General features: G+C 33.1%; 2 protein-coding genes across 3 annotated transcripts; one reads left to right on the top strand and one right to left on the bottom strand.

Moving 5' to 3' along the window:
• Window positions 1-489: 489 nt before the first annotated feature.
• Window positions 490-10,949, bottom strand: LOC148278731 (protein PRRC1-like). Of its 2 annotated transcripts, none has more exons than XM_088230951.1 (8): window positions 10,671-10,949; window positions 10,359-10,577; window positions 8,559-8,656; window positions 6,755-7,041; window positions 5,369-5,471; window positions 5,108-5,278; window positions 2,560-2,749; window positions 490-700 (listed from the first exon to the last, which is right to left on the bottom strand). In XM_088230951.1, the coding sequence occupies exons 2-8, from the start codon at window positions 10,518-10,520 to the stop codon at window positions 581-583; spliced, it is 1,131 nt and encodes a 376-aa protein (XP_088087077.1). In that variant the 5' UTR covers window positions 10,521-10,577; window positions 10,671-10,949; the 3' UTR covers window positions 490-580. The 2 variants fall into 2 exon arrangements, with proteins under 2 accessions (XP_088087077.1, XP_088087078.1); XM_088230952.1 differs by having other exon boundaries at window positions 10,747-10,949.
• Window positions 10,950-11,148: 199 nt separating this feature from the next.
• Window positions 11,149-18,984, top strand: LOC148278730 (sorting nexin-2-like). Its single transcript, XM_088230911.1, has 6 exons — window positions 11,149-11,322; window positions 11,711-11,857; window positions 12,124-12,367; window positions 14,652-14,831; window positions 15,514-15,635; window positions 18,757-18,984. The coding sequence occupies exons 1-6, from the start codon at window positions 11,224-11,226 to the stop codon at window positions 18,982-18,984; spliced, it is 1,020 nt and encodes a 339-aa protein (XP_088087037.1). The 5' UTR covers window positions 11,149-11,223.
• The last annotated feature ends 675 nt before the right edge of the window (window positions 18,985-19,659 follow it).

The raw sequence follows: 19,659 nt of genomic DNA, 5'->3' as shown, positions 1-19,659 counted from the left end.
AGTTACCAAATGGTATTTTCAGCATTTTTTGAGTGGCAATCTCCACTTACTAATTTGACTTATTTGATTTTAAAAACAAATAAAATGTCTTTTAAAATTTGCAAAATGGTCTATTGAACATACAAGAACTAAGGCAGCGAAACAGCAGCAGAAATTTCTACGTCCAATATTGCGGGAATCTTCAGTACTAATGAAAAAACCAGTGTGTACAGATATGCTCTCGTCGAGAGCCTCATCGGCCGAGACTCTCGGCGAGACGTTCTCGATGGGTGAGTACAGCCACCATAAGACGCTTGACTCACACACGGAAGGCTCTGTGTTGGATTCCCAGTGAGAACACATAAATCGAATGTGATTTTTTCAAACCTGGATGTTCTGTGCTATGATCCACCACTGTAATTGGGCTTTCCGGCCTGCTGTGGAGTAATTTAAAAAATAAAATATGTAGTTGATATCTGGATACATAAAAAATAACACGTTGATTAATGGGAATTTTCTAATTTAAAACATATACGATTTATTATGTGTTAGTATAGGTACTATGGGATGGAATAAACTTAATTTTTACTGCACTGGAGATTCATGTTTTTGAGGTGGCCATTGATTTTTTATAGAGAGTAGCTAAAGACTTGGCAGCCAGGTGTATCATTTCCTTTCTTGATACTGAGGTAGCTGTTTCGTGCCATTGACTGTGATGCGTCTGAAAAAAGAAGCAATAAAATATTAATTATTAACTTCAATTTTGATTCTCAGGTAGCAAAATTTAGTGATAAAATAAATTATAGCACAAACAAAAATAATAAATTATAACACATTTTTTCAGGCTGATTCGACCATATCAGAGAATATACATTTTGATGTTCCAGATGGATATCTCCGATAGCGTCAACACAGACTGTTTTACCTCTCGGCTTCCAAAACTAACCTGCCTTTGGTTATGCTGATCGGAAGAGCGGTCAGGCAGCTGAACGTGATTACTTTGGAGATTGACATCTTTCACATCACTGAAACTATGTTTAAGCGACAAATACTCTTGCTATTGGAGAGTATTGTGCCCTCATAATATTGAGCCATTGCACAAGCGTACCTGCCTTGATGCGTTGTCCCAATTTAACACTTAAATATCTTAATATACATATGTTGTTAAACTTCTTAGATTTTCACGGCCGTTAAGATGCACAATAAGTTTTTCTGGGTTATTATGCCGTGTGTCGTTCGTACTCTCTACCGACGTTTCGGATCGCGTTACAGCGTCCATCATCAGGGTTGATGTTATTTGTGTATGAATATGTGTTACGTTAGGTACTTAGAATTTTTACCGTGTCGTAGTCGTTTTTGTGTGATGTTATGTATTTGGGACTTGTACCGTGTCGTAGTCGTTTAGATTAATGTGTACCATTATGTACTTAGGATCTATACCGTATCCCAAATCTGTGTTACATTGCAATCTTTATGCAATTTCTTTATGACTGGGTACCAGGATGTTTTTAATCGCATCCCATCATCTCTGTTTATGTTGTCGGGATGTTTGTAAATCTCAATTGCTTCTTTTACTAGTCGTGTTTGGTGGTTCTTTGGCCTCCCTAAGATTATCGGCTCAAAGGAAAACTTATGCCCCGTTTCTATGTGGTGCTCGGCCAAGGCCGATTTTTCGGGGTAGCCGAGCCTGCATGCACTCATGTGCTCCTTTACTCTCTTTGTTATATTTCTGGCAGTCTGCCCGATGTAAACCTTAGGGCAGTTTTTACAATCCAGTTTGTAAATGCCGTCGGTTTCGAGAGGATCCCGGTCCTTTGCTGATTTAAGAAAATCTCTTATTTTTGCCGACAAAAATAAGAGATTGAGACGACGGCATTTACAAACTGGATTGTAAAAACTGCCCTAAGGTTTACATCGGGCAGACTGCCAGAAATATAACAAAGAGAGTAAAGGAGCACATGAGTGCATGCAGGCTCGGCTACCCCGAAAAATCGGCCTTGGCCGAGCACCACATAGAAACGGGGCATAAGTTTTCCTTTGAGCCGATAATCTTAGGGAGGCCAAAGAACCACCAAACACGACTAGTAAAAGAAGCAATTGAGATTTACAAACATCCCGACAACATAAACAGAGATGATGGGATGCGATTAAAAACATCCTGGTACCCAGTCATAAAGAAATTGCATAAAGATTGCAATGTAACACAGATTTGGGATACGGTATAGATCCTAAGTACATAATGGTACACATTAATCTAAACGACTACGACACGGTACAAGTCCCAAATACATAACATCACACAAAAACGACTACGACACGGTAAAAATTCTAAGTACCTAACGTAACACATATTCATACACAAATAACATCAACCCTGATGATGGACGCTGTAACGCGATCCGAAACGTCGGTAGAGAGTACGAACGACACACGGCATAATAACCCAGAAAAACTTATTGTACATATGTTGTTATTTTGGTCCAAAAATGAAAAAGTACAAACATGAATTTGTCTATTTATTTGCAAAATTTAGATATAGGTATTCAAAATATTGTTGAGGGATAACTGATTACTTATTACCTGTAAGTTGGCACTCATGTACGAGCCGATGGTTGTGCTGAATCCTGTTTCCTTGTGTTGATAATCTGATGGAGTGTCTCCCTGTGCGGCTGTGATCACGGCAGACGGTACTGGAGTCATTTGTGTGTAAGTTTCCAGATTAATTCCTCTTTCTGGATCAGTCAGAACAAGAACAGCCAAGTCAAACCACCTGATAAAAGAAGCAAAACATATTACATTCCAACAATAAAACAGCTTAGCCGGTCTTCGTTTTGCGGTAGATTTAAACTGTAACACTTTATTAAAGCAGGTAGTTGACTAAATGCCTCAAAAACCCAATCCAAAATTTAATGGATCGCCACTTTACCAAACCAGTTCTTATTCTAAAAAATGTGGGCCAGTGTTATATAAGTTGACGTCACAGCGACCTATATAGATCTATTGTGATGAGTTCCCGTAAATTAGTTTTCGGCCTCCGAGCCCAGGTCTTTAAAGAGCCTGGCTACCGAGTGGAGAGCAAGTGTTCTCATATTGCTAAATCTCCCCTTATCGGGCTATTATATATCCTCAGGTTTAACTAGCGTTCCCCCGAGGATGCAGATATAAAGCATCACATCCACATAGAATGTGTATAGGTGTTCAGGACCTACATCTATAAATTTCAGAGAGGTTCATTCTGGCAAGGTGTTTATTTAATCTGCAGTACTCTCACTTGGTTTCAGCAAAGTTTCATCCTGTGCCTACCCATTTAGTAGTTCCTTTGCATAGTGCTGAACAGGTGCTTTTTGCCAGAGAATTATGCTGTGCTTTCGGCTTACCAAACCGGTTAGCAGAAGATAATATAATGTACCATGTGTTTTATCAAATACTCACATGCTCAACTATTTAGTATAAAATAGTGGGATTCCTGGCTCAACGCAGGCTTATTAAATGTGGCAGATTTTACATAATCATATTTACAAACCCGAGTATCTTTCAAAAGTACAGGAATTCAATATTATTAAATCAAAAGAATCAATTATAATTTATAAAAGTAATATTATTTGCTAAAAGTGTGATTAAAAGATACAACAACAAAAAAGTGAACATTTTAAGAAGGGAACATGGAGGTCTAGACATTTACAGTCCTAATGACCTGACATTTTCTGGTGTAAATGATCACTGTCAAATTCACTGTTATGACTTTCTTTGAAAAACCACAATCAAATTATTCAAATGAACTCCCTCTTTAAATTTTATTTATTTATTGAATTGGCGTTTATTTTGTAGAACTCTATATTAACATCAAACACTAATTTGAGTCAACTAATTTAGTTAATTTTTTCATCTTTTTAGGGCATTTTCAAACAAATGTGAAGATAAAGTAGGCCAAAAGTCCTTATATAGAAGTCTTCAGTCTACAGTTTTTATAAAAGTCCCTTTTTAGTAGTCCAAGTAGCAATGTCAAATAAATATATCATATTGGGTCTACACTGACCCATTTTTTCAGACTGTTAAGGGGTTTCATCGATAACTCGGCTATTTTAGGGAGTATCAATTTTATGTTCCTGATGGCTATCTCTGACAGCGTCAGCACAGACTGTTTTACCTCCCGGTTTCCAGAACCAACCTGCCTCTGGTCATGCCGATTGGAAGAGCAGTCAAGCAGCTGAACATTATCACTTTGGAGATCGACATCTTTCACATTAGTGAAACTATGTTTAAGAGGCAAATACTCTTGCTATTAGAGAGTATTATACTTTAATAATGTCGAACCATTGCTCAAGGGTTCTTGGTTTGATATAAAGTTCCAATTTAACGTCTTAAATCCTTTGTTATTTGTTATGTTACTTTGTGAATAAATAAATTTGAATTTGAATTACTATTATATACGCATATTTTTTAAAAATATATTGATTTATGTGACTAATGGGTTTTTTAAATAACAACTTTTAAATCTTTCATATGCAAAATAAGTCATGGCTTACCTCACAACATATCAAATATGTTACAATCGAAAGAAATACAGACAATGATAAACAAATGACTAGCAGGAAATAAGAATACAAAACATTTCCTGTGATTTAAAATAACTACGAATATAATTGTTTAACTAAACCCAGTCTCAGATTTATGTTGAATGAAATATTTAAGACAGATAACCTTAAACAGTGCTTTAACAATGGGGTATGAAGTGTGTAAGTATGTTGATCTTTTGTCTGAGTTGGGGGAAACGCAGGTCAACTAAGGTGAGTGCCCAATATTGAATAGATAATTTTAGTTTAAAGTTAGTTTTATACTTTATACTTTAGAATGAATCCAAATTGTTTGTAATATTATATTTTTGGGAATAAAGAACATTTTTAATCTTGTGAATAACATCAGAACATTGTTATTGTTAAATAACTTTTTCAGGATTTTTATAGATTTTTATAAAGCCATAGAGTTAAAAATGCTCGCCCAGGATTCTGGTTCTATTTCACACATAGTATTGTATTCATCATCCGCCAGGACACGGAATAATGAAAGAATACAAATGGTAATTTTCAAAGCACCTCTTTTAATAAAGTACTTGTGTAAAAACAATTACCTTTCGTTGGTGACCTCGATAACAAAGCTTTCGACGGCCACAATAGGAACATTGTTTCCTATTTTAGAATTGTTAGAACGGAGTTGACCTATTCTATCTTTTGCCGCCGAAAGAGCGGCCGCAAAACCAACTGGCTGAGGAGCGATCTTTTGTGATTGTGCTGGGAATCCACTGAAATTAATAACAAAGAAGTATTAAAAATATTTTAACATATTAGAAATTAATTGTAGTATTAATTAGACCAAGAAATTTTAGACTAACATGACAGTCGCTCTCCCAAAGACATTTTGAAATGCGTCACGAATAGGCACCACTTTTTCATCTTTGTCTGATGTAACCAGGACTTCCACATCTCCTCCAGAATCTAAGTAACAGAAAAACATATTTACAAGAAGTGTGATGCAACAAAATCAGTTTAAAAAAAATAAAATATATGCAATCTGCCAATGACAAAAAGATGCAGTGTGTCTTTATCTATCGTTCACCGAATAATTTCATAAGTCATTTATGTCTTCTAACTCTGAATTGTTTTTTTTTTTTTTTGCACTACAACAGGCCAGAAGGACCAATTACAGTGGTGAATAACATCACAGAACACCCAGGCTTGAGAAAAACCACATTTTAATTTTTATGTTCTCACCGGGAATCGAACACGAAACCTTTCGTGCGTGCGTCAAGCGTCTTGACCACTACACCACGGAGGCCGATTTCATACAAACACACCAAAAATATTGTTTCTCTAAACACCATTTTACCTCATTAATCGTCTGAAAGCTGAAAAACAGCCAAAAACCAAATGTTGATGAAATATTATTTCCAATGCAATAAAGTTTACCCAATCGTAGCCCCTTGTGTACCTCTTATCCCCATATTATAATCATTGTTTTTCCGCAATTTTCTTATTTTAAAAGATCCCTTTAAAAATTAAAGAAAGAGGTTTCACTGCAGTAACATATCCCAAACCACATGAGGCCAAAATCCCTGTGCTGAGTTGGGATACAACATAATGAAAAGTGGAAGCATACATTTGAAAAAATACAAAAATTAAAATTATAACAGAAATAACAATTCCACATCACTATCTGAAACAATACGCAGTACTATGTGTTCACCATATTATGATTAAAAGTAGACAAGTTTATGTAATGTCTCGCAGCAGTCTCCTGCATAGGTGTCTTCCGCTAGACAAAATGTAAATATTTCCCCTGAAGACGACTTTTGTTTTATGTTTATCCAGGTAATTGAACACTTTTCAGGCCACAAAAGAAAGATTTCTTTGTGTAAAAGTCGTATGACGAGTTACGATTGCCAAAACATTGTGTTTATTTTATAAATATCAATTGAATAAAAGTTCAAAATAGAGTTTGATTTTCAAAGCATATTCCTTGTTGAGAGGAAGATGTGTTCTCCTGTAAAATACTGTTTTTGTTGGTTACAATGTCTCAGTGATCATGGCTTGATGTGTTTGAAAAAAACAATTCGCATTATAAATAATGCAAGCATGAATTCCATAAAAATGGTTTAAAAAAAACATAAATTTTAAACACTTTCAAATCTCATATTTTCCGCTGACTTTGTGGTACATTTGCTGAACAGATAAACATTTAAAATGAAATAAAGTAAAAAATTACAGTACAGGTATCTTACAGATGTACTCTTTCATCTGAGGGTCGAGGGTTGTGATCATCGAGTCCACAGAGTTCTTGGCTTTCTCCGCCACTCTGTGCAGCAGTCCGCCAGTGGAGACAGCTCCCTTCACCCAGGTCAGGATCCCGCTGCCCGGCATCACGTCTCCGACGAGCTCTTGGGCCTCGTGGGCTGACTGGACTTCTGTGAAACTTTCCGCAGAACTCGGAGAACTCAGCTCTGAAGTCGTGCCGCTGGTGGGAAGAGTGGCTTCCATCGGGACTCCCTTGCTTGGAGGGATCGCCGGGCTAAAAGATTTATAAATATATTTTTTTATTACCTTGATGTGGAAAAATTAAACATTATTTTGGAGGCTTCCACCAATGACGTATAGTAAATAGACCCATTATTCTTATACTAGCTACATCTAAGATATTATAATAAATATTGTGTTGCCCTTAACAATATAAGAGATTTACATATTTCTTCAGTTCCTATTTATTTCTGTGCAATTTGTTATTATAGAAACGACACTAGTAGGCAGGAGACAAAATTTTGAAAAATGTGCTAAACTCATTAAGTAACGTCTGTGATAGCACTACAACGCGTTGCTTACAGCATATGGGAGTTATTTATTATCAAAAAGGATAAAAAAAATTACAAATTAGATTCATTAAAATGTTAGCGAGTAAAACCAACATGATTACTTGTCAAAATGACTACAAAAATCTTTTCCCGATGTGTAAAGTTTTGACGGTACAGAATATGATATACTATCGCCTGGTAACAGAGGACTTCATGGATTTCTAAGGAAATTTCATAGAAAGAAGAGCTCTAAATGCGCATGGAGAGAGGACCAGGGCGTAAATACTCCCTCGCATAGTAAAGAGACTCCCGGACGAAATAAAGAATAGTGATTAATAAAAACAAAGTAAAATTGGTTTTAAAAATCTTTTTCTTTAATTCTAAGTTTAGTGTGTAAAAAAATAATAATGGGGAAACCAAACAATTTAAAACAGTGTCAAAAAAAGTGTTCGTTTATAATTTTTTATATATTTCAGTATCAAAAAAGACTTGATTTACTTGTATTTTATTGATAAATTTAAGATTTTTTATATTTTTATGTAAACATTATTATATTGTGTTACCAAAATGTTTAAAGAGAGAAATCCCTGCAAAAAAACTGCTTTTGCAGTTTGGCGTGAAAAATGTGAAAAAAATTTCAATTAAAAAAAAAGGTTCGTAGCTTAAATATTCATCAGGTATAATGGTAATAAATTCATGGTCATTAGCAAAATAAGTGGTTAAACTAATAAATAAAATATGCTGAGGTATAATTAAATAAAGATGATGCTTCATAGAACGATAGTTTGAAATGATGTTCTGAAAAATGAGCATTGTCGCATCAACATTGTCATGCAAAATGCGTAGTAAAGTAAAAAAAAACTGTCTATGCCAAAAACTGTCTATACAAAAAACTGTCTACGCCAGTTTACTGTGAATTCAAAGCTGTATGTCGCGCCTTTTTACGCTGCTTCACATTTACTGACTACCAGTTAAGTTCCGGAACTTAAGTTGAATGGAACACAAGATGGGTGCTTAGTGCTGCATCTAGTGTATATATACATATATATCAATGGTAAGATAAGTAACTGATAAATAAAATACGTCGATTTTGAATGCTATATAAAATAAAGATAAAAGTCTGTTAGAGAATGAAAGCACAGAAGACAATTGTGTCCAAATTGAAATGGCATTTTCTTCGCGCTAGTAACGTGCCTATTTCATTATATGTTATTGGCCTCCATGTAATGATATCTAATACCTGAAGGTGGGTTGTAGAAATTCACTTGATTCTGATTTTTTAACAAGTTGAGATGGAGCATTGGGTTGAACATTTTGGGATGCTGCAGCTAACTCCTTCTGTAAAATATAATTCAATAAGCCGATTTGAGTATGATGCCTGATCAACTTGAAATTGTCATTTTTAAACAATGAGGAAGTTCAGTGCTATGGGAAATTGGATATAAAAAATGTTTTCTTACATGCAGTAAAATTTAGACCGTTTATTTGTAAGGCAAAGAATCTAGAAAATGCATGAAAAAATTCATAAAAATGAACTACGCCACAATTTCCTCCAAATCAACCAATGATAGTGTTGATTTCCGGGAAGCCAACTCACCAATCATCATAACTCAACGATGAGAACTTGTGACATCATTCAGCGCCCTTGAGGTGATTTTCACAAAAACAGCGCTATATAAATTATCCAAATATATATATCACAGGCGGAGTAATTAAAAAATTTCTTAAATTCAAAAAATCGTAGCGCTGATCACACGGTACACAGTTTTTTTTTTTTAAATCACTGAACTTCCTCATAAGCTAGTCAAAGAATACAAAATATTGCTCGTAAAACACCTACTTACCTGAATCGAACACAATATTTTTTAAGGAGGCATAAATGTCTTAAATCAGCACTTACAACAAACACACTGTAATGTATTTGTTATATTTTGTCTTTTGTAAAAAAAAAAGTAAAAAAAAAAAAACACCTCCCATATGTTTGACTTTTTTAAGCCTACATGTCAATGTTCGTGGGATCGTACTCTGAGGGTCAATGTACAAATACAAAGTTAACTACAAAAATAATCACAATGATTATCTGCATAATTACACACCTTTTCATTTTTTTATCATCATCATCCTCGTTCCGTACCTAATGGTTCATAGAACACTGTATTGGCACACCAATCGCAGCGTATCTTGATCATTTTTGTTACATGAAGGTGAGATAATCAGTCTCACGCTACAGATACCAGTCCAGGGACTATGAAATATTTTAAATGTAAAAACACCCTTTTAAATAAATAAATATCAAATATGTCGGGAATCGAACCCGAGACCTTTTGCATGGTAAGCAAATGCACTGACCATTACACCACGAGGCCGACAATTCAATAAGAATCAAATAATTTATTGCCCTTTTTATTAGTTTTTCGAATGCACTTAGGTATAATGAAATAGAGATGATGCTTCATAAAACGATATTTTAAAACCATGTTTTGAAAAATGAGCATTGTCGCGTGAAAATTGGCGTGAAAGACTATCTGTCTATGCCAATTTACTGTGAATTCAAAGCTGTATGTCGTGCCGTGTTGCTTCACGCTTACTGACTACAAGTTAGGTTCACGCTTACTGACTACAAGTTAGGTGCTGCATCTAGATATACATATATACGGTCGAAAAAAAAAATTCAATGGAACACCAATAAGTGTGTAAATTTGTCAAAAAGAGAAATATATTACTTATATCAGTGTTAAGTGTGTAAGATTAGAGATAAATATATTATCTTTTAAACCTATTGAAGTTCTAAATACCAGGCTCGAAAATGGCTTACTAAACGGCCCAAACAATCTTAAATTCCTCTAGCTGTTACAAAATGCTTGTAAAAATATTGGTATAACTAGTGGATTGTTGACAAACAAACTTGCGATTCGCTGTGGAGGTAAAACATTAGAAGTTTGCAGTTTGCCACATTACTGTTAGATTAGTTTGTTATATTTTTTTGACTCGTGAGCATATTATGATAAATCTCAGCAGGTTAACCTGTTGACACACCTACCTTAATAAGGGAGTCAGATGAAGCGGAGGACACTTGTGGAGATGGAGTGGTTATAAAATTGGGTAAAGCAGACGGTGGTGCTACACTGGACAGAAGATTACCAGCTGAACCGGGGCCAGCAGATGTTTTAGGTTTTGGCTTTGGCACATTTGGATTACTCATCTCAACAATATGTTAGCCTTTGTTATAAAATATTTAGTTTAAATGTCTTGAACATTCCTGTGTAACGACACAATAAATGAAATTATTATTAAGATTTAATAAGAAAATAGAACCATGAGAATATTAATTTTACTACAACAAAACACGTACACACAAAACAAGCTGACAGCTCGCGGCACTTACTATAATATAAGTATCTATAAAATGTATAAAATATAAAACATACGGAAAGGAATCAACCTAGATACCAATAAGAATTGAGAAAAGATTGGATCAAGACTTTCTTAACTAATATTAATTGACTATATTATTAGAATTCTCTCTCTTATGAATCTGAAAAGCCTTTATTTTTATTTAGAGTTTGTGTCAAGAGTCGAGGCCAGTTAAGACTCAAGACTGTCAAGTGGTGTCAACACTGTCATTTGAACTAAAGGTCCGTTTAGTTAAAATAAAAAACAGGTAAAAAAAATTGGGTTTTGTAAAAATAATTGCGCGAGTGCTTTTTAAAAATAATTTCGTAACTAATCGTGATACATTTTTGATTAAAACTTTTAATAACCCAATATCGATTAATGTCGATTATTATAAATTCCTACCTACATTTTTATGGGGCAACACTATGAACGCTAAATTGGTGTTGCCGGTCATATGTCGTTGTCATTCGTTTGATAGTTTGATTAGGAGAAAATCAAATTGAACAATAATGGCTGAAGATATGGAGCCTCCCCCTTTGTTTGAAACTGTAAATATAAAAAGAGACGAGGATGAGGACGAGGAAGATGTCTTTGCTTCAGCAATTCAGGTTGGTCTAAATTTATAGCGATGAGAACCTTTTTATTTAAGATTTGGGTTGTCATTTTGACAGTTCAAAATGTATTGCATACGTCAATGGATAAATCGCTATCTTCCTCCCCTATTTGAATAGTCATATCTACGTATAATTGTAGATAATATATGATTTCAAAATAAGTTTCATTGGCCAATTGTTTAATTTGGGATATTTTATTGTTGTAGTGTCTTTTTAAGAACGATTGCAAGATTACGAATTTCACTTTGTTTGAACTGCGAAAAGCGTTATAATGTATTTTTAATAAAAGTATTTAAAGCATTCAACTATTGTTTCACTCGTTTTACTCAAAACCTTAAAATTTAATATGTTATTGATGTGATATATTATTATTTGTTTTAAGGATAATCCAGTGGCAAAGGAAGACACTAATGGTTATGACAATATTGACGAGTTTCCCAGTTTAGACATATCTTCTCCTGTCAATGAAGAAATGGAGAATGTTCTAATAAATAATCCACATTCGATTAGTAGCCCTATCATGGAAGAGGTATTTAACTGACTTTTTAGTTTATCAAAGGATGGATTGTGAAGGATCACTTACACCTACAGGTGTAGAAGCATTACATACTCTATTCCTAGTTCTTATTTAATACATGTACACAAGCCTAAAAAACCTTATTAAATGTGCTTTAATCTTGTTTTTTTTTACAAATTCAAGCAGTGTGGTGTTGGTAATTGAAATCATATTATTTAATAGATAGGAGTATATTGGGGTACTATAATTCAGCTGAATTACTGTGATTACTGTTTTAGGTAACAACAGAACGTGGGAATAATATAGAAATCACAGTAACAGAGCCCCAGAAGGTAGGAGAAGGCATGAGCTCGTACGTGGCGTACAGAATAATCACCAAAACAAATATGCCAATTTTCTCAAAACAAGATTTTGGAGTTTCAAGGCGATTTAGTGATTTCTTGGGACTGCACGACAAGTTGACAGAAAAGTATCTCAGAGCAGGACGGATAATTCCACCAGCGCCAGAAAAGAGTGTCATTGGTGAGTTATTCAGTTTATTTCTTTTACGTAGTACTTGCTTCATAATGAATTGTTATGGTTAGTTAACCTTATAGTAAAACTTACAGTAATAAGCAAAAAAAATAATTTTACAGTAAATTTTCCCCTATATCAAGAGAAACGTTTTAAGCTTTTTTTATTTGTTTATTTTTATTTATTCACAATTATGATTATTTTTTTAATTCATCAATGAAGAGGCTTGTCAGCAGGTGGGAAAGAGGGGGTATGGAAGGAAGTTAGAAGAAAAAATATATTACAACACCCAGTCCGATTAAGAAAAAAATCTTTCTTGGATTTTTTTCTCGCAACTGGCGGGAATCGAACCTGCGACAATAATTTTACAGTTAGCTGTCCTACCAATTGTGCCACGGTGCCTGCCATGAGTATATTTAAAATCAATAAACTTATATATTGTTACGTTACATTGTATCAATATCAAAATACTTTGTTATCTTGGCTGCTGCCTGGATGTAGTTGCTGCAAATGCTTACCTTATGTACGAGTGTTCCTAACTCAATTTCCTGTGATAGTATTATAATAAACATGTTTTTTTAGACTGAATATTTTGTGCTGTAGCAATTCATTTACTACGTATATAATAATAGGTCTTTTTGCATGTTTTGCAAATAAAAATCGGTGTTCAAATTTTGCACAAGATGTTTTTTTCGTAAAAGAAATAGCTTCTGAAAATTGAGGCTTGTTCAAGTCACCGCTTCAGTTCGTTTTTGTCCAACTGACCAAAACACTAATCTGCAGAAAGAGAGCTTTAAAGTTTTTTTTACGAAGAAGGAATAAATAATGACCACAACTTAAGACAACATTTGTTGAAAACCCCTTAAACAATTTAAAAAACATATTTTCTTTTATTTTAATTTTATAAATGAAGGTTTTTTCAGAACCTATGTACATTTAACCCAATTTTGTTAAAAATGGTCGGTTAGACAAAAATGAACTAAAGCGACGAAGTATGAAGCTACCCAAAAAAATAGTTGAGAATATTCATTTTTATTAAATCTTAATGGAATATTTTCTTAATGGAGGTTTTGCCAGTTACTTAACTCGCAATTATGTGAAGTGAATATTATATTCATTCAGCAGAGATTTAAATAACTAGATAAGCCTTTCTAAAGAAAGTTATCAAAATTTTGTGTTCTTTTTACATTCTGCAGTGTGATAATTTATCTCTCCTATCTCAATACGTAAAGTAAAAAGTAAGGGAGATATTTAGATTTATTTAGTTATTTATATTAAATGCGTTGAGGACACGTAACCGCAATTCATTCCTAAAACACTAAGTGATAGTACGCACTACATATAGTTCTATGTTATTTAGTTAGAAATTATATGTCTGGGGTAGCACAACATTAAGTTAAAAGGAATAAAAATATAATGATACAAATTGATTGTTTAAAAATGATCCTGTATGCACTGGAACTAGAATGAGTCACTTTAGAAATTATTTATTTAATTAAAAATAATCAATCAATAATCAGATATAATTTCATAGAAAATAAGTTATTTCCAAGTATTCCTCACACCTTTATCTGTACATACATATTTCGTTGAACTATTTCAATTTGATTTTAAACATTATGCAAACGTTATCTGTTTATGAATCATATTGAATATGAACATTGTATGGTAGATTCTAATATTACACAAAAACATTGATTCATTGTGACCATTTGACACAGTTGCTGAATGTACCTAGGCTGTATGATAAGTATCTGTATGGTACTTTAAAATCTGTATACCATAATTTGACACCATCTTTCGGACGACACCTGTCAATATTTCTGGCACATTTATCGAGTAGTTTTTAGTTATCAAAAGCAGTTCACGTCAAACGAGGTCATTATGTATAGTTGTTTTTGGGTGATCCCATGTAGGTTGGACTCGTTCCTAGGAGGTTACCGCCGGAACAATGACCCGATTTACAGAGTTCAATAAATCTCATTTTTTGGTTGGAATATCACTGAACCAAATGTATCCAGCTGAAAGGAGACTACGTCGAGAAATAAATATTTTTATAAAAATGCATTTTATTCCCTAATGCTGGTACTTAACATACAGCTCTTGTATGTTGTCTTTTAATACATGTTACATCAGATTACTATAAGAAAATTAAATAATATAATTTAATATCTAATTAAACTTCTGTTCTTATTGGTTTCAAAAATTCTTCACGAATCTAACACAATGATGTTGATGTTCAGTTGATGACCTGTGATGGATTGATTTTTTAATGACTTTTCTTATTTTCCAGGAATGACCAAAATAAAAATGTCCAACCAGTCTTCCGATGGTTCGAACGTCTCCCCCGGTGGATCAGGCAGCTCAGAGTTTGTAGAAAGGCGCCGTGCTTCACTGGAAAGATACCTTAATCGTACTGCACAGCATCCCGTCCTTTGTATCGATCCTGATTTTCGACAATTCCTAGAGTCAGGTGAGATATTTGGAACATGTAAATAGCAAGCTTGGTAAATCACACTTCTCTTTCTGCACTGTTTTGTTACCAAACTAAGATCAAACGAGTTTTAATTTATTTTTATTCTTGGAATTTGAATTATCTTGCCAAATGATTTTACATTGTAAAATATCCTTGATAATTTATTAAGTTTTTTGATTAGTATATTATTTGTACATTAAATTAGGATTGTATTATGTATAATCGCGTCATTCGATTGGTATGTCATGTTTCAATAGTTGAATTATGCCCATGTAGAAGTGTATATTTATATGATTTTGTTTTTTTTAGAGTAATTTGACAAAAAACTTTTAAGTAAAGCTCTATTAAGTCAATTTTATTGTTTTTAAAAAAAACAAAAAAACAATGATTATTTCACAAAATTCAAAGATTGTCAATGGTACTTCGTTGCTATATATATATCATTTTACGTTTAAATAAAACTGTTTCTTGTTTTTTTTTTCATTTGTACTCTCCGTGGGCACAATTCAGTTGATTATAATCATACTCAATATTTAGCTTATGTAATTTGAAGATGTTATTTATTGGTAGGTACAAAAATGTTGATTTCCGAGTACATAAAAGGTTGCACATCAAATATGCCACTTTATTTTTATTTATTAGAAGCTGCGATTGTAAAATATTTTTAATTTTCTTGAAGAGATGGATCTACCTAAAGCTACCAGCACTTCTGCTTTGAGTGGTGCGGGAGTTCTTAGATTATTCAACAAAGTTGGCGAAACTGTTAACAAAATCACATACAAAATGGATGAGTCTGATTCGGTAAGTTAAATAATGTATTTATAATTTGGTTTTAAAAACTAATGTAGATTATTTGAAGCTTTTATGCATCGATAATGAATCAAATTAGTTTCTTTTGAGAAAACGTTTTTCTATGATTATCAAGTTATGTCATTTCAGTAAAATTAATTGTATTACTAAAATATTGATTACTTGGAGACTATCATATGCCTCAAAACACCAGCTTTGTGAGATCTGTTGATTAACAATGCATACTCATTATGTAAAATACTACAGATGAAGGCAGGTAAATTAGTGATGTAACTTGACTGTAGAATTAATTTTGAACGAGGATTAAAAAAAAAAGAGTTTTTAATGGGAATTGAAATTTTTGTTTCTAATTTGTATTCATAATTTGTTTATCTTTACAATTCAACGAGTGCAGAAGGAAGGCAAGGTAAGACATTTTACCAAGCCAATTAATTAATTTGCACATAGTTTTTCTTAATATTTTTCATTGAGTAAATACGTTTTTTATTTAGTGTAAAATATATGAATCACCTTTGTAAAATGTAGAATGCTTTTTTAAATAGGCAATAATATATATGACATTAGTTACACATAAGGTACATTGTATGGTTTAAAATGAGATTTTGTTGTAATAAAATTAACTAAAATAGATTATTAAAATACTGAAATAAAATTACTGTTATTTTTAAAAGGATATGAAAATTAACTTCCTCAGTGGCATTTTATAATGTTAATTTCTTCTTACAGTAAATATTTTGTTTTCCGAATTGTTTTTCATGACCACGTTTAATAATGAGAAAAGATGGACATTAGTTTTTAAAAAGTAAATTAATTTACACTTTTCACTCATGAAGAGTATTCTGTACAATCTCATTGGTTTGCAACGGCTAATAATGTAAATTTAAAAAAAAATACTCCTTATAAAAATAAATTTAAATGAATTGAATAAATAAATGTGTATCAGAATATTATATTAATTTACTATGATAATCCTAAATGGCAAACAAACTTTTATTCTATAATAATTAAATATACCTGTTACGAATGTTAAAAATGCATGTCGTATGTACACCAAAAGTTTTGTTTGGGTTGTAGTAAAAAAAAACTTTTATGGCCTCAAAAAATCATTTTTTCACCAATACTAGCAATGCATGCCAATTGACAAGACACCATAAAGATTGGATTTCTTTCATCAAACTTATTGTAAATATTGCGAACTGCAAACGAACTTAAATCTAATAAACAGATTTTATAAATAAAATTGACACTGAAAATATTTAAAATGAATGGAAACATAACTAATAAAAAATAGACGTTATTTTATTGATTGATACCTACTTGGTGAAATTCGTCGGCCTCATGGTGTAATGGTTAGCGCGTTTGCCTACCATGCGAGAGGACTCGGGTTCGATTCCCGACATGGTTGATATGAAAAATTTATTTAAAAGGGTGTTTTCACACCAGAATATTTCATAGTACCTGGACTGGTACCTGAAGCGTAAGACTGATCATCTTACCTTCATGTAACAAAAATGATCAAGATACGCTGCGATTGGTGTACGAATGCAGTTCCCTATGCACCATCAGGTGCGGAAAGGGAATGATGATGATGATGAAATTCTTTAATGATTTATTATGATGTTCTTAAAATATGTATTTTTAGAAAACACAAATGAAAATATTTCATTACTATTTATTTTGATTCCAGTTCCTCAAATATATATTTTTTTTTTTACACAATACAGTGTACCCTTTTGATTAGTTACTTAATTTTTTTTATAAAGTTTAAAAAAGAGTTCCGAACGTATATTCTATGTATCTGAAAGACTCGTATTTCTATTATTATAATAGGGTTGGGGTGTAGGCAATATTTATATTGTTGTTTAAATTTTTAGACCGCATTTCTTAATTTAGACCAGGACACTTGCGCAAAAAAAAGATACCCATTGAAAAAAGGTCAAAATATATTTTTAGATCAGTAATGTTGAGAAGTTAAAATTTCAATCCAAATCAGGCTATGGCGCGTTGTAGCATAAATAACAAAAAGAAAACATATTTTTTTATATATGCGGCAATATTTATGTTCCAGTGTTTTAAAAAATTGGTAGTGAATATGCGAAATTGAAGAAAGACACAATTCTTTATAAACAATTTCGGGAAAGGGGTGGATGCTTTCATTGTATTTCAATATTTTTCAACCTGTGGGTAGAAGCCTATCTTGGGGGGTTGCGATCGCAAGCAAGGTAAAAGTTAAAACTTAGGGCATGTTTATTATATATTTACTAATTTTCTATTTGTAGTATTATTCTGTTTTTATTTATTATGGTCACCATTAAAGGGAACGTTAGTTCACAAAGGTAGGATGTAGCGAATGGCACTAATAATTTTTATGCTTCCCTTTAGATATTCTTCTTTTCTATTCATCTAGAAGACGTCAATCTTATGCAAAATTGATTTAATTTTAAGCATGCCATCAGCGGCAAGATCAATAAGATGTATAGATCTTGCTGCCGATGGTCTGTTGTGCCCGCTCCTTACCTTACACTTGATTTCGTAATTAATAATAATATGGTCTCAATAGAAACAAAATGAAATACGTCATCGTTGACATCATCGATATACAATTAATATTATTAAGGTCCTGACGATGCCAAATTATTTTGCTCGTAAAGGGGTAAAAAGGTTGAAAAAACAGGACTATATCATCGGGGTTCTGGCACACGTTGAAAATTACAAATTTTCGATAATGAGATTTCTTCATAACTGGCATCAAATATCTTTGTTTAAAAAGTAAATAAAAATATGTCGTATTTTTTAAAAATGAAATAAAAAAAAGAGATTTTTTTGAATTATTGATTTGGGATGAGCTGTAAACTTTAAAAGTGAAATATCTCGCAAGTAGTAAAACGTTAGTTACCAACTTGTTCCGAAAACCCAACGATACAAAAAACTGGTCTATCAAAAGTGAACACTTCTGGATAGAATGTATATATTATGTACTTTTTACTATTGATATTGCACCGTAGAAAATACTAGTAGGAAAAAAAATTCAGATCACGTTGCTTCATAGAGCTCAGTCATTATTTTTTTACTACTTCAAATACACCTCTTAATTAATATTTTTTGTTTTCAGTGGTTTGAAGAGAGGTGCGGTATGGTGGATGCTTTGGACGCGGCATTGCGACGTCTCCACGGGGCGGCTGAAGCCCTCGCTGGAGGGAGGCGTGAGCTGGCAACACTAGCGGGTGGAGCGGCCAGGTCTGCAGCAGCTCTGTCCGGAGCCGAGGAGCACGCGGCCTTGGCGAGAGCGCTCTCACAGCTTGCCGATGTGCAAGAAAAGGTATGTAAGCATCCAATATAGCTTTAAAAAAAACATTTATCATTTCCATTGCAAAATTAAATATGTACTTAGGTAACCCGTCCCGTGTTCAGGAGGAAAAAAAACTGTTTAAATAAATTCATTTATAAGTGAGGCATGTTACAAATAATACCACAAAGGCATGTCACAAAGACGATAATATCCACCATTGGTCTGAAATGAGTTAGATATGGACAGAGAGACAATTTCTTTTTGATTCTTCTTAGACCAGTTGGTTTAATTAACAGTATTTTGAGTGTTTCTAAATTTTCATAGACAATAATGATTAGTTTTAACCCCCTAGGGAGGTTATCAAAATATTGGTGAACACAAATTTAACTTGTATCATAGACCTATTAATACATATGGATGCGCCCTGAGCCCTCAAAAATGATCACACTTAACTGATGCACAAACGCTCAGTTATGCTCAATGCGTATTTAGTCGTTATTTGACCGCCAGTCAGATGTGATGTGAGCTTGACGTTCAGAATCTAAATTAAAATAAATGCCTTGTGTCGTGAAAACATGTAAAAATCATTTGGATAAACATTGTAGACAAATGGTTTAACTTTTCATTGGAAAGAATTTGTTTATAGGTGATTGACAAAGCTTTAAGTAATTCATATCCAAATTAAGAATTTATTTATTTATTATTTTAAATGTCAAACTACGCCCA

Source organism: Micrasema longulum, unplaced genomic scaffold (assembly GCF_059751315.1).
Source record: "Micrasema longulum isolate JH-2025_06_02 unplaced genomic scaffold, ASM5975131v1 h1tg000831l, whole genome shotgun sequence".
Taxonomy (NCBI): Eukaryota; Metazoa; Arthropoda; class Insecta; order Trichoptera; family Brachycentridae; genus Micrasema; species Micrasema longulum.
Note: the sequence above shows the minus strand (reverse complement) of the source record. Positions and strands in the feature narration are given on the sequence as shown.

Bases quoted from the DNA above. Each gene is read 5' to 3' on its own strand.
- LOC148278731 (XM_088230951.1), bottom strand. From the start codon at position 10,520: ATGAGTAATCCAAATGTGCCAAAGCCAAAACCTAAAACATCTGCTGGC. The intron at 8,657-10,358 runs GTAGGTGTGTCA...TATATTTTACAG, and splicing joins CATCTGACTCCCTTATTAAG to AAGGAGTTAGCTGCAGCATC. The intron at 701-2,559 runs GTAATAAGTAAT...TTCTTTTTTCAG, and splicing joins ACATGAGTGCCAACTTACAG to ACGCATCACAGTCAATGGCA.
- LOC148278730 (XM_088230911.1), top strand. From the start codon at position 11,224: ATGGCTGAAGATATGGAGCCTCCCCCTTTGTTTGAAACTGTAAATATA. The intron at 11,858-12,123 runs GTATTTAACTGA...TTACTGTTTTAG, and splicing joins GTAGCCCTATCATGGAAGAG to GTAACAACAGAACGTGGGAA. The intron at 15,636-18,756 runs GTAAGTTAAATA...TTTTGTTTTCAG, and splicing joins AAATGGATGAGTCTGATTCG to TGGTTTGAAGAGAGGTGCGG.